This window comes from Lithobates pipiens, unplaced genomic scaffold (genome assembly GCF_037356315.1).
Source record: "Lithobates pipiens isolate NorthernLeopardFrog02 unplaced genomic scaffold, aLitPip1_a1.2 Scaffold_17, whole genome shotgun sequence".
Classification (NCBI taxonomy): domain Eukaryota; kingdom Metazoa; phylum Chordata; class Amphibia; order Anura; family Ranidae; genus Lithobates; species Lithobates pipiens.
The window spans coordinates 14,656,608-14,672,376 of NW_027507755.1; the positions used below are offsets into that span (position 1 = coordinate 14,656,608).

A 15,769-nucleotide genomic window follows, 5' to 3' on the forward strand; every position below is an offset into this window, starting at 1 on the left:
CAATAAAAGTGATCACATTTTATTTATTTTTTTTAAACAATTTATTCATTTTAAAATAAATAAAAAATAAATAATGTTTCAAGCGCCGTCCCCATGAGCTTGCGAAGCAAAGAAAACGCATACGGAAGTCGTGCCAGCATATGTAAACGGTGTTCGAATCACACATGTGAGGTATCGCCACGATCGTCAGAGCGAGAGCAATAATTCTAGCACTAGACCTCCTCTGTAACACTAACCTGGTAACCATAAAAAAAAAAATTAAAGCGCGCCCATTGAGATTTTTAGGTACCGTATTTTGTCGTCATTCCACGAGTGCGTGCAATTATAAAGTGTGACATTTTTGGTATCTATTTATTCGGCATAACATTATTTTTCACATTATGCAAAAAAAATTGGGCTAATTTTACTGTTTGTTTTTTTTTTTAATTCATGAAAGTGTCCCTTTTCCCAAAAAGTTGCATTTAAAACACAACTGCGCAAATACTGGGTTGCCCCAGAACAGTAATGTAGGAAAAATATTCCAGTGGGGACACTAGCTTCTATGGCCCTAGTGACAACCAGGGATTCCCCCAACTCTAGAGGGATTTCCTTTCACTTCCTGAATTAGCTATGGGGCAGAAGTAAATAGAAACCTCCCCAATGGGCAAAAAAAAAAAAACGGCCAGCGATTAAGACCCTCCCTTACTCTATCCAAAACGAAAAAAATAAAAAATAAAAAAAATAAATAGTGTTTGGATTTTGTTTTACTGCAAACCCAATTAAATGTGACCAAATACTAAATGTGACCAAATACTTATCCAATCATGTGAAAAGCAAAATTCCAGCTCATTTCTTTCACCTGCACATAATTGTGTATTCAAAGTGAACAAAGCTACATTTTGAGTATAAAGATTCTTAGTGCTCTTTGTAAATCAACCGGATTGTGCCTGCCCACACTTCAGAGCGCAAAGCTAAAACGTTTCGGCTTTAGATTTTAAATTTATATTATGAAGATTGTAAAAATAACTGAAACATTACAAGGTTGGCAAAACATACAAAAACACCAAGGTGGATGGAAACCGAGCCAAGAACAAGGAAGATCTCACTTCTGAATCCCTCAGCAGATAGAGGATTAAGGCCATTCATCATGCCCGGGTCTAACCGAATAATCATTTGTGGGTGGACTGACCTTTTAAAACAACCGTTTACTTTGTCACCTAAACAACAGTTTCCAAAATATTCCTCAGTCAATGTTTTTCTCAACTCTGTGTACCGTAGCTTAGGTGCGATTCTCTATTATAACCAAGAGCCACGTGCGACAGCTGCGGGTTATGTGCAAAGTAAAGTTCATTTTGAAGCTCGTTAGCTAAAATAATAATTATGAGCTTACATTTGTACCCTGCAAGATGTTTTGCTTTTCTCATAACAAGAGGAATCATTCATGATAACAAGATCCTCATCGCTTACATAATGGGTGTGTATTTTTTCCAATAAAACTACCAAGCAAGCAAATCTGGCCAAGAGCGCCCATGCTTACCAATAAGAGAACTGAAAACTAGAATGGGCCTAGAGCAGTGATGATGAACCTTGATACCACAGATGTCTTGGAACTACATTCCCCCATGATGCTCAACTGAGCATCATGGGAAGTGTAGTTTCAAGACATCTGGGGTGCCAAGGTTCCCCGTCACTGGCCTAAAGACATGACCCCCCCCCCCCCCCTCCATCACCTTATGGATACTGACTCAAAACTTTCTTTATAAAGTGTCAAAAATTGCTTCCTTGGCTCTCAATGTTCATAGTCAGGCTGCTGACACAGCTAATACACGCAGTGTACTTTGCTTTATGTAAGAACTACTGATAGGATGTAGGATGTTTGTTTTATAGAACACATATTAAACACTGCATCTCGACCATGACCATAATACAATTCTGTTATACTCTATATATAGAACATTACACCTCCAACATGATTAACCACTGGACATAATACAATTATATTACACTCAATACATAGACCACTACATCTCCAACATAACCAACTACTGGACATAATAATAATACAATATTACACTCTATACATAGAACACTACACCCCCCAACATGGCCAACCACTGGACATAATACTATTCTATTATAGAACACTACACGTCCAACATGACCAATCACTGGACACTAATATAATATTGCACTCTATACATAGAGCACTACATGTCCAACATGACCAACCACTGGACATCAATATAATAATGCACTCTATACACAGAGCACTACACGCAGGGCTCAAGTCCTGCGGGAACGCATGGGAACGGAGTTCTTGTACTTTTTCCACAACAGGAACTCAGTTCCCTTTAGCAGCTGTGTCCTGCAAAACTTTAAAGTATGTGAGCTGTGTGGCAGGTGCTACACCAGCAGCCGCCGACACAGCTTGCAATAGTAAGTGTCGCACACCCAGGGTGGACTGATCATTCAGGCATTGCAAGTAGGGGGCCCCCATGACAGCTTCCGCTTCGATCTACCTGTCAATCACAGCTAGCTGACGGATAGATCAGGTCCCTGCTGCTAAGAGATTGTATTTAGTCAGACCTCTGGTGATGAGCTCCTCCCCACCGGCCCCTCCTGATTTTCTGTCTCCTCATCCCCCCCCCCCCAGTCTCCTGCATACTTGCTCTGTGTGTCCTCCTTTATCTTCAGTGCCATATGATGAGAGAACCCAGAGGAGGAGCACAGCTATTCTGCTCACAGGACATGCAAGGAGAGAGGTGAGCTGAGGGAGGAACATCAGTTTGGAGTGGTAAGCTGAGCACAATACCTGGCAAAGTTTAATGCCAGGAGGGAAGTTTATGTGGAAATATGTGAAGGGTTGGAATAGCAGCGAGTGTGTGTTGGAGCCCTGCAGAGTTTTCAGCCCCCCAAGCTAACATACATCTCCTAAGCAGGAACACATCACTATCTCCCCAAGCATTCTGTACAGATAATGTGCAGTTCATTCATGACCTTTCCGTTTAACCCTGTGTTATCCAAACTCTGTTCAATGAAAAGTGTAAACTCACCACATAAACACTCTATATCCAAAATAACATTCCCCAATAAAGATCAGAACATGATGTTCACATTTGCATGAAAGCACAATTGAATGAATGCTGATTATTCAGAGAATTACTGTATTTATGTTTATTGAGGATTGTTTTTTTTTGTTTTTTTTATGTACTAACAGTTAAGCTTCATACACACAATATGAACATTGGATGAAAAATACCACTTTTGAAGTGTTCGTGCATATGAGCGTATCATTTTTTATTTTTTGGTGGGGGAGTGGATCTTGGGTGGGAGTTCCCACACTTTTTTCCCCAGGACTTGACCCCTGACTACACGTCCAACATGACCAACCACTGGATACGTAATTCATGGGTGCAGTGGGGGCATAGGCAGAAGTACGTAATGGGCAGTGGTGGAGTGTGGGTCTTGCGTGTTGGTGCAGTGGCAGCAAGCGGTGTCATCCACAGTGGAGTAGTGGCATACTTAACCCTGGGAAGGGCAGGATAAGAACGATATGTTATAATTGACTGGTCCGATTTAATGACACACAAGCTCTTGTTTGGATCCATTCATTCCAAATCAGTGTACAGCCAATATCCACCCTTTATTATGAATACACAATAGCAAGTTCCTTCACTCCATCCTCTCAGATATTCATACTTGAAGCAGAGAGTAACAGTGCTATATAAATAATGCTTTGGATGTAATAAATTAAAAAAAAAAAAAACTGTATTCCTTGGAACAAATATTAGAGTGTACTGGATAAAATATTACAAAGAAGTAGCCAAAGTAGCTAAGCCTTTCACACTTCAGGGGTAGGCAACCCTCGGCACACGAAGCCTCTTTTGCCGGCACTCAACTCCCTCCCCATGAGCAGAGCAGCACAGGGAAGTGTCAGTGAGACACTAATGCCGCGTACACACGATCGAATTGTATGACGTACTTAGTCCGTTGAAACGCATTTCAACGGACAATCCGATCGTGTGTGGGCTTCAGCGGACTTTTTCAGCGTGAAGTCCGGAGTACTAAGAAGGCCGGTTTGCACACCAATCTTCCCATCGTACTTTGGTTTCAGTGGACAATACGTTCGTCAGTATGCTAGTCCGACGGACTAAGAATGGCGCATGCCCAGAAAGGATTTACAGGGCGGAAGCGTTCTGTCTTGTAAAACTAGTGTTCGTATTGAAGCTAGCATATTCGTCATGCTGCTAATTTTGTGATCTTTTAATATAGCACATTCTTTTCTTCTTCATAATGCGAGAAAAGTGAAGTTGCTTTGCTGCTTATATTCACACAGAGTTATCACAAATGTCTTTATTCATCCTCATCTTATGATTAATATTCCAATTCGAGAATAAATAAAAAAAATAAAAATAACGGACAAATTAAGCTGAAGTCTGAAAAGAGCGAATCGTCTCTAACCAAACTTCCACTAACACAAAGTCAGCAGAAGGAGCCCAAAGGGTGCTTTGCTGTGTCTTGGACTTCCTATTTCTAGTCCCGTCGTACGTGCTGTACGTCATCGCACAAGCTTTCGTCGGACTGTTTGTGTATCCGTGTGTGGCCAAGTCCGTTCGGTAGAAAGTCCGCCGGATTGTCCGCCGGATTGTATGACGGACTAAGTACGTCATACAATTCGATCGTGTGTACGCGGCATAATGTATTCCAATTTCTGAGTTCTCCACACCACACCTGGGGGAAGCGATGTGTCCCACACATTGTAAAAGATGGGAAACATTGTTTGGTTCTCTAACTTTGCTCTAGTTGAGCGTCAGCTTTTCTGATGGGGAAGAGATTGGGTGCAGTTCTGCTGGGGGGCAGTCCCTGTTTCCAGGAGGAGGAAGACTGTCATTGGCCACTGCTAAAGCCAATAACAGTCCTGCTAGCCCCACCCACCATCTGGAGGAAGGCGACTCAAATGGTTGCCACTACCAATCTCAGAAAGAAGGGCTTTCACTGTGATTGAGAAAAACACAATTAGGTGACAGTTTGCGGAATTACTGTTGAGCTTCTGGGAATTTTGTTGAAATAATTCCTGAACCTTTGCGTCACTTACTACTGAACCCCAGTACTCCGTGTCCCTTTAGGCCAGAGCCAGTATTCAGCGCAATGAAACTCACACCCAACCACTTTTTCTGAGCTATGGGGGCCCAACTTATGATCTTGCACACAGGCCCATTGCTTTCAGAAAATGCCCCTGATCTGAGCTCATCATTGTGCATCCATTCCATATGCTTGTATGTGACATCACACACATCACACACATCACATACATCACATACAAGCACATGGGCTGGAGGCGAGAGCTGGATCAGCAGGATGAGTGTTCCAGGACAGGTAGAGGTGTCTCATCTCTGCTTCCTTTCACCGCTCTGCATATCACACATATCATAGATGATGAGAGGGCACAGAGGGTACAGTCAGGAAAATGAGCATGAGGGGTTCAGAGGTGGGACAGAAGAGCAGGAGGGCACAGCTTTGGGGCAGATGTGTAGGGAGGTACAGTGGTGAAAGAGATGAGAAGGGGGTTCAGCAGTGGGACAGAAGAGCAGGGGGGTACAGTGATGGGCCAGATGAGCAGGGAGGTTCAGTGTTGGGGCAGAAAAGCAGGGGGGGTAGATGTAAAAGGAGGTGGTGTTGTATTGGTGGGGCAGATGATCAGGGGGTTACTGTGGTGGGGCAGGAGAGCAAGGGGGTGCAGAGGTGAGACAGATGTGCAGAAGGTACATTGGTGGGGCAAATGAGAAAGAGGGTTACAGTGGTGAGGCAGATGAGCAGACGCAATCAGTGTTAGGACAGATGAGAAGGGGATTCGGTAGTGAAACAGAAGAGCAGATGTGCAGGGAGGTACATTGGTGGGGCAGATGAGCAGGGGGATTACAGTGGTGGAGCAGATGTGCAGGAGGTACAGTGGTGGGAGGGATGAGAAGGGGGGTTCAGCAGAAAAGCAGGGAGGTTACAGTGGTGGGGCAGATGAGAAGATGGTTCAGTGGTGGGACAGATGTGCATGGAGGTACAGTGGTGGGGCAGATGAGCAGGGGGATTACAGTGGTGGGGCAGATGAGCAGGGGGATTACAGTGGTGGGAGGGATGAGAAGGGGGGTTCAGCAGAAAAGCAGGGAGGTTACAGTGGTGGGGCAGATGAGAAGATGGTTCAGTGGTGGGACAGATGTGCATGGAGGTACAGTGGTGGGGCAGATGAGCAGGGGGATTACAGTGGTGGGGCAGATGAGCAGGGGGATTACAGTGGTGGGAGGGATGAGAAGGGGGGTTCAGCAGAAAAGCAGGGAGGTTACAGTGGTGGGGCAGATGAGAAGATGGTTCATGGAAGTACAGTGGTGGGGCAGATGTGCATGGAGGTACAGTGGTGGGGCAGATGAGAAAGGGGGAACATTGGTGGGGCAGATGTACAGGGGGTTACAGTGGTGGAGCAGATGTGAAGTGGGTAGTACAGTGGTGGACAGTGATCTAAGGTGTAAAAGTGCAGGAATTGGGGCTGATCTGAGGCGTGAGTGCAGGATGTTAATCTCTCACTACTAAAGCAATTTACAGAATTTTCTTTCTAAAAAAATCCTTTGTGATCGAGAGTGTAAAGTTAACATTTTTTTATTATAAAATTATCACGCTCAATTTCTTTGAAAACATTTTTCGGCACACAATGCCCTGTTCTATTATGTGCATTTCCTATATCAGCGCCACCTAGTGGCCACAATGCATTTTTTTTCCAGAAATACTTCAAAAGCAGAAAAGAGTATTCTTGCCACCAGGTGGCACTGACGATATAGGAATCACATAAAACTACAGCAATTTTTCACCCTGACGTTTCCCACATCGGCATAAAACATTTTATACACAGATCCGATAGCGTGCATTTAGGCCTGATTCACACTTGTACAGGTTGCAGTTTGCACATTGCAGGTGCATTTTGCATTTTTTTCAATACACATCTTTAAACCATTGAAGTCAGCAGAACCAAAAACCAGAAAATAGTCCCTGGCCCTTTCCATAAAATACACAGATGTGAACTACATCCATAGGTGTGAACCAGGCCTAAGGCTGGATTCACACCTGTGCAGTTTTAGTGCCTTTTTGCATTTTGCAGATTTGCACTACAGTCCATTTATCATGGTTTCCTGTGGAACACGTTCTGTAGAGCAAATCTGCAAAATGCAAAAAGCATTAAAAAATACATAGGTGTGAATCCAGCCTTAGGGTGGAGGTTAACCACTGTCCTACCAGCCACAGTATATGTACACATCACCATTTCATTCTCTAAGGTCTCAGAACCCTCCAATTAGCACAAATTATTTTTTTGCACATAAGTAGACGTGTCAGTATTTGCAGTAAATATTGTTGACGCAACACAAGAAACTATTTTGGAATAATATTTACAGAGGAATTACATACATGATCCAATGTGATCCCAGAGCCTGGAGGGAGCTCAGCACTGCAGATCTGCTCATTAGCAATGCTGCCCATGTGCAGTCCCTGATGTCAGGTCCCTGGCTCAGTCCCAGCTGGATCTTCCATACAAAAAGTGACATGAACTCACCTACAAGGACCCCCAGGAGGAAGATGACAGCCAGCCCCAATACGACCACCACACAGTTGCGCTTCAGCCCCTTCTTCCTGACCATGGTCACACTGGTCTTACTGGTCTCGTCTCCTGTGTGATCTCTGCAACAAAACACCAGGAGACACAATGTCAGCACACAAAACTTTACTAAACTTTCCTTCCCTTCTACAGGTCTACTCTCATGACACCTAGTGTGAGAAACTGGCACTGCAGCACGTTCTGTAGGTTTGCAGAGCTTATTCACTTATGGCGCATACACACGATCGTAATTCCGGCCAGAAAAAGACCGATGAGAGCTTTTCATCAGAAAATGCGACCATGTGTATGCTCCATCGGAATTTAGCTGTCTGAATTTCCGCCAGCCAAAAATTGATAGCATGTTCTCAATTTTCCCGATGGAAAAACTTTTTATCGGAAATTCCGATCGTGTGTATGCAATTCCGACACGCCAAAAATCACGCATGCTCAGATTCAACTACGAGACGGAAGCTATTGGCTACTGGCTATTGAACTTCCTTTTTCTAGTCCCGTCGTACGTGTTGTACGTCACCGCGTTCTAAACGATCGGAATTTGGTGTGACCGTGTGTAGGCAAGCCAGCTTGAGAAGGGAAAACCATCAGAGCTTTTTCCGATGCGAATTCCGATCGTGTGTACGCAGCATAAGGGATCCTATACACCATAATCCCTGCATTTAGTGTGTGGCATGCATGCCATTTAAGTGCACTTTTAGCAATCGCACATTGCAGGTCATTTCCTCAATAAAGAGCCTCTCCCTGTTTTTAAAGCAGGACTTGAGTTTCACCTTAAAGTGGACCTTTTGTCATTTCTTTTTCATCTTTCCATCTATTAAATCTTCTGCCCTTGATGTTTTAACTTTGGATGGTAAAACATTTTTTTTTTCTGCCAGTAAATACCTCATACACCCCACTTCCATAGTTCCCAACTGTCCCTGATTTCGAAGGACTGTCCCTGATTTGGAGCAATGTCCCTCTGTCCCCCTTTCCTCCTCCTTTGTCCCTCATTTTGGTCTGATCTTTATAGTTCTATATAAAATGCACTTTTTAACTTTCAAAAATCATTTCCCAGTGCTAAACCTTTCATCTGATTTCTAAATTGCTGTATTTGTACATTTTAACAGTCAATATAAAGGAATAGTAATGGTAAAAAAAAAAAGCCCTTGTAGATTCAATACATTTTTTGGGTTAATTCTCCTTTAAGGGGGTGTGGCAGGGGGGGTGTCCGATGCCTACATATGTTTGTTAGTAGGTGTCCCTCATTCCCGTCTCAAAATGTTGGGAGGTATGCCCACTTCCTGGTTCTTGTCTGGTAAAAAGCCTAGGCTTATGACATCATGCACAGCTCTCTTTCTCACTCTGGTGAGAGATTGGCAGGAAGAGATAGGGGGGTGAGTCATAAGAGGGCCAATGAGAGCTGCAGAGCTGGAGGTGTGTCTGTGTAAATCCAGGAAGTGAACAGGCAGCAGCTCCAGCTGCTCACAGTTAAAATGGTTGCAGCCAGACTCAGTGGAGGGAGATTTCTGCAGCATGTTTGGCAAATACAGAATCACAGTATATATAAAATAATATGCAAAGTGGTTGGAGGGAAGCTTCACAATGGCAAAGATGTTTTATTACAAACTATGTGAGCAGACTACAGTTCCTCTTTAACGTACGGCATAACCTACATGAATGCACTGTGCTAACCCATCGCTATGGTATGAATGGACCACGAGGGTTTAAACTGAATAGACTTGGGTTGGACCTCATGCTACATCCATAGCTCCCAACAGTCCCTGATTTGGAGCAATGTCCCTCTGTCCCTCCTCATTTGTCCCCAATTTTGGTCTGATCTATATAGTTGTATATAAAATGCACTTTTTATCTATCTTAAAGTGTTTCCCAGTGCTAAACCTTTCATCTGATTTCTAAATTGCTGCATGTGTAAATTCCAAAAGCCAATATATTTTATATTATATATCCTTTATAAAGGAATATTAGTGGTAATAAAAGCACTTTTGGGTTGAACAATTTTCCTTTAAGGGGGCGTGGCAAGGGGTGTGTCCTATGCCTGCATACTTTTGCTGATAGGTGTCCCTCATTCTCATCTCTAAAAGTTGGGAGGTATTCTACATCTAACTAGGATTGTACAGTGTGTGTGGTAAAGGTCACACTAAACATCTTGTATTAAATATTGTTGATCTGGATGGTTATCCCAACAGACAGCTTCATGGGGGAAAAAAAAAAAAAAAAAGAAGTGCAACCACAAAACCACCAACCTTATCTATAAATGTATGACGTCTATTATGTTCCTTTTCTTGTGGTTTCTAGTACACATCTGAAATCTGCAGTTTTATATGTGACCGACCACAAGTGTGAGGATCTACACTGCACATGATGGCTGTGAATGTCACCAAATTTGCCACATACAGTAGAACATTTGTGGCTTTTTTTTTTTTTTAACACACTTGCGTTACGTGTTACATGTGTTGACATACTGCCCAGAAATTCATCACGCTTTTTTTTTTTCAGAACACAGCAACGCAGTGCATTAGTGCCAACGGTGTGGTCTATGTGATAGAACTGCAATAGGCAACACTACCCATCACAGTCTAATGGGGTTGGTGTGAATGAGCCCCTAGGTTCAGTAACACATTATATATATATATATATATATATATATATACACACACACACACATACATAAATATACACACACACACACACATATATATACACATACACACGTTGCTAGTAGTACCGGGTTGGACCTATGGTTGCCACCCCATCCCTTTAAAACCGAAGACATATAAACCACTTCCCGACCGGCTCACGTACATTTACGGTGGCAGGTTGGCTCTCCTGCGTGAATAGCCGTACCTGTACGTTGGCTCCTTTAACCACTTCAGCCCCGGAAGGATTTACCCTCTTCCTGGCTAGAGCACTTTTTGCGATTCGGCACTGCGTCGCTTTAGCTGACAATTGCGCGGTCGTGCTACGTGGCTCCCAAACAAAAACAACGTCCTTTATTTACCACAAATAGAGCTTTCTTTTGGTGGTATTTGATCACCCCTGCGGTTTTTATTTTTTGCGCTATAAACAAAAAAATAGCGCCAATTTTGAAAAAAAGCTATTTTTTTTACTTTTTGCTATAATAAATATCCCCCAAAAATATATTAAAAAAACATTTTTTCCCTCAGTTTAGGCCGATACGTATTCTTCTACGTATTTTGATAAAAGAAAAAAAAAAAATCGCAATAAGCATTTATTGATTGGTTTGTGCAAAAGTTATAGCATCTACAAAATAGGGGATAGTTTTATGGCATTTTTATTACAAATTTTTTTTTTTTACTAGTAATGACGGCGATCAGTGATTTTTATCGTGACTGCGACATTATGGCGGACACATCGGACAATTTTGACACATTTTTTGGGACCATTGGCATCAATACAGCGATTAATGCTTTAAAATTGCATTGATTACTGTAAAAATGTCACTGGCAGTGAAGGGGTTAACCACTAGGGGGCGGGGAGGGGTTAAGTGTGTCCTGGGGAGTGATTCTAACTGTCTGGGGGATGGGCTTGTGTGACATGGACACTGATCGCTGCTCCCGATGACAGGGAGCAGACGATCGGTGTCCTGTCATTAAGCAGAACGGGGAGATTCTGTTTACATCGGCACCCCATTCTTGAGCTCTGCGACACGATTGCGGGTATCCCCGCGGCGATCGAGTCCGCGGGCATGCTCATGGAGCTTACGGGAAGGCGCGCGCATGGTGGTAATTTCAAAGTAACCTACGGGTACGTTACTTTGCCCAGCCGGGCCATTCTGCTGACGTATATATGCAGACAGCGGTCGGCAAGTGGTTAAGAGCCATAGCAGGTGCGCCCACTGCACAGCAGGGGATCCAATGCACGTGCGATGTCCACCAACCACCCGCAAACACAGGAAAAAGAGCCAGAATGGGGATTTGTATGTGTAAACACACAAATCCCCATTCTGACAGGAGAGTAAAGACAGATCTCCTATTCCTACTAATCAGGAACAGCAATCTGTCTCCTCCTCCAGTCAGTCCTTTCTATCATCTCAAACCAGTCTGCCCATTCTCCTCTGATCTCTGACATCCACAAGGCATTTTTGTCCAAAAAACTGCCGCTTTTTTTGGATCATTATCTGTAAACCCGAGAGATGGTTGTGCGTGAAATTCCCAGTAGATCAGCAGTTTTTTTAAATCCTCAGACCAGCCCCTCTGGCACCAACAACCATGCCACATTCAAAGTCACCTAAATCCCCTTTCTTCCCCATTCTGATGCTCAGTTTGAACCGTCAGCAAGTCACCTTCACCACATTTGAACTTCACTACATCTAGATGCCTAAATGCATTGAGTTGCTGTCATGTGATTGGCTGATTAGCAATTTGTGTTACCAAGCATTTGAACAGGTATACCTAATATAGTGTTGCCAACCACCAGTATTTTTACTGGCAGCCAGTAAAAAATTGGCACTTTTCTCCTGCCAGTAAATACCAGTGAAAAAAAAAAGGTTGCTGGTAAAAAAATATGGCTGTGATGTTTGGCCGAGACCCTCTGTGTGCCTGCTACAGTATGTTCAGACTGTGCCGGTGATGTGTCGAATACTGTCCCCCATCAGATAGTGTCCGCCCTGTACTGCACTTGTGCAGTACGGAAGACAAGGAGACGCCGAAAGTCTCCGAAGATGAGCGGTGCCTGCGCACTGAATCCAGGTTCAAGCCCCACCATCCAAGTGGACATAGAGTTAGAATAAAAAATTGCAGAGCAAAGCGAGGCTGCGAGGGGCCGTCTTACTAACTGCTACCGTATGTCCACTTGGATGGTGGGGTTTCAACCTGGACTCAGTGCTCAGGCGCCATTCATCTTCGGAGACTTTCAGAGTCTCCTTGTCCTCCATACTGCGCAAGCGCTGTGCCTGCGCAGTACGGGGCGGACACTATCCGATGGGGGGACAGGTTTTGGCAGAACACCGGCTGTGTGTCACGTGAAGTCATGGTGCAAGGGAACAGAGCAGCCGGAGGCTCATGTGGAGGTGTGCGGAACGGGAGGAAGAAAAGCCGGGAGTGGACTGAAGGGACCAGCGGGCATGGAGAGAGAGGGGCACTGTGACTCAGGAGGGGACGTGTCATGTTGGTGTGGTGCCATCATCATCATCTGTGCTGCTGCACACTGCTGTCAGTGTCACTGTGAGAGTCAATTTCATGTGTGTGTGCCGCCCAGTCTAATTTCTTGCCCTCTCGATTCCTGTCCCCGAGCTACTTATTTACTATATCGAAAATAAAATAAGTAATATGTTTTTGCCTTAAAATTTTTTTTAACAAGAAGATTTAATACTTACCTTAGATCACTTTGCTAATTGCATATTGTACTTGTTTGTAGCCTAAATACTGAAATTTGCAATTAAAACTGTCATTTTGTAACTTTTAAATGTGCCAGTAAAAACTTGACTGTGCCAGTAAATTTTGGGTGTTGTGTCAGTAAATTTCAATCTGGTAGGCTGGCAACACGGGGCCGGTGAGAGTCATATATACACACACAAAACATGGAAAATAGTTATATTATATCCTAAACTTACCAACAAACAAAAAATATTAAACAATTAACTTGAAGCAGTATGAACAAAAGCCCATATACTATGATAATGGAACATTACCTTTCAGCTTCTGGATCCATGGCATTGGTCAGGGTACAACAGAGGAGAGCACATCAGGTTCATTTATAGACATCTACTTCTCAACTGGAGACTAGGCACTGCTAGTCAGTCCTTCACTGATTGTTGATGGTCCTGGCTGGGTTGTATTTGGACATCATGCTTCCCCAGGCACACCTAAATCATGATGTCCTATTATACCAGCTCCACCCGTAGTGTCTCATTGTTGTAGGAAAAACTAAATGTGAGGACGTTCTATCGGAGGTAGTATGAAGTCAGCTTTATGTAATATTCAACTGTACAGCCCAAGAATGAAGGATATGGTACAAATTAGGAGGACTCTGACTCCTCTTGCTACCCCCTGTGCTTGTATTACATTAAACATTATCAATATTCTCTAAAAATAATCCATACCCACCTAATACTTAACTACTGGCATGGCTTCCCCCCTTCCTGCCCAGTGCAATTTTCAGCTTTCATCGCTGTCGCACTTTGAATGATAATTGCACGGTCATGCAACACTGTACTCAAACAAAATTTATATAATTTTCCTCCCACAAATAGAGTTTTCTTTTGGTGGTATTGAATCACCACTGGGGCTTTTATTCTTTGCTAAAATAAAAAAGACCAACATTTTTGAAGAAAAAAAAAAGTTTTTCTTTGTTTGTTATAAAATGTTGTTTTCTCCTTCACTGACAAGCACTGATGAGGCTGCACTAATGGGTACTGATGAGGGGGCCCCGATATGTAGAATTGATGGGCACTTATAGGCGGCACTGATATGCAGCACTGATGGGCACCGATAGGCTACACTGATATGCAGCACTAATGGGCACCGATAGGCTACACTGATATGCAGCACTAATGGGCACCGATAGGCTACACTGATATGCAGCACTAATGGGCACCGATAGGCTACACTGATATGCAGCACTGATGGGCACTTATAGGCTACACCAGTGTTTCTCAACTCCAGTCCTCAAGGCCGACCAACATGGCATTTTTTCATGGTTTTCCATTATTTTGCACAGGTGGTTTAATCAGTTTCACTGCCTTAGCAATTACCACAGCCGTTTCATCTGCGGGAAATCCTGAAAACATGACCTGTTGGGGCGCCTTGAGGACTGGAGTGGAGAAACACTGGGCTACACCAATATGCAGCACTGGTGGGCACCGATAGGCTACACTGATATGTAACACTGATGGGCACCGATAGGCTACCCTCCAATCGCCTAACCATCACCCGTAGAAACTTTCGCAACTTCAACTCTTCTCTCCTCTATTCTGCTGCCAACCACCTCTATGACAAAATCTCTCCCCTGTCCTGCCCCAACCAAGCCACTTCCATCTACAATAAATCCCTGTACTCCACCCTGGACAAGCGCGCTCCCCTCACTACATGCAGAATCAGGCCTCGACCCCTACAACCCTGGCAAACAGATGACACTAGAATTCTCAAAAAATGTAGTCGCGTTCTTGACCACTATCTCAAAGACTTCAACCAATACAAATCTGCCCTCCAAAAATACTACTGTATCCTCCACACTGCCAAGCAGACCTATTTTACAACTCTTATTAACACCTTCTCGTCCAGTCCCCGTAAACTCTTCTCTACCTTCAATTCTCTACTCCGTCCTCCACCGCCTACACCCACTGACTCACTCACTGCCCAGGAGATTGCTAAACACTTCAAAAACAAGATTGATACAATCCGTGATGAAATCTCCACTCTACAGGTATCTCCCCCAGTTAAGAACTCACTACAACAGGTACTCTCAACGCTCCCCTTATTCAAAACCGCTACTACAGACGAAGTGGCTAAACTCCTTTCTAACGCCCACCTAACCACCTGCCCCCTGGATCCTATTCCCTCTCAAACACTATGGTCGCCATCTGACTCTATTCCATACTCTCTAACTCACATCTTCAATCTCTCCCTCACCTCTGGCATTTTCTACAATGCTCTAAAACATGCACTGGTCACCCCCATACTTAAAAAGCCGTCCTTGAACCCTACCAATCTTAACAACCTATGCCCTATCTCCTTGCTCCCATTTTCCTCTAAACTCCTTGAACACCTGGTTTACAACCAACTGAGTGACTACCTCATTAAAAACAACCTTCTTGATCCCCTTCATTAGGATTTCGCCCTCAACAATCAACAGAAACTGCTCTTTTAAAACTCACAAATGACCTACGAACTGCAAAAAGCAACGGACACTATTCTGTACTCCTACTTCTGGACCTTTCAGCTGCTTTTGACACCCCTCTCCTCCTCAAAAAACTTTACTCCCTTGGTCTCTGTGACTGCGCTCTTCAGTGGCTCTCATCCTACCTATCCCAACGCACCTTCAGTGTCACAGACATATCTATATGGATGTCACACCACTTCCTCAAACTCAACTTGTCCAAAACTTAACTTGCACTTTCTGGTTCACGAGATGATCAGCTGTGATTGATCGTTTGGTAAGGAGCCTCCGTGAGGCTTCATACCA

General features: G+C 43.7%; 1 protein-coding gene across 2 annotated transcripts in view; it reads right to left on the minus strand.

Moving 5' to 3' along the window:
• The window catches only part of LOC143986593 (N-acetylated-alpha-linked acidic dipeptidase 2-like), a 143,939-nt gene that overhangs the window by 103,682 nt on the left and 24,488 nt on the right, over positions 1 to 15,769 (minus strand). For both annotated transcript variants that reach the window (XM_077485002.1, XM_077485003.1), the window contains one exon: positions 7,571 to 7,695. In XM_077485002.1, coding sequence (XP_077341128.1) covers positions 7,571 to 7,695 — 125 coding nt within the window. The remainder of the gene's footprint in view (positions 1 to 7,570; positions 7,696 to 15,769) is intronic.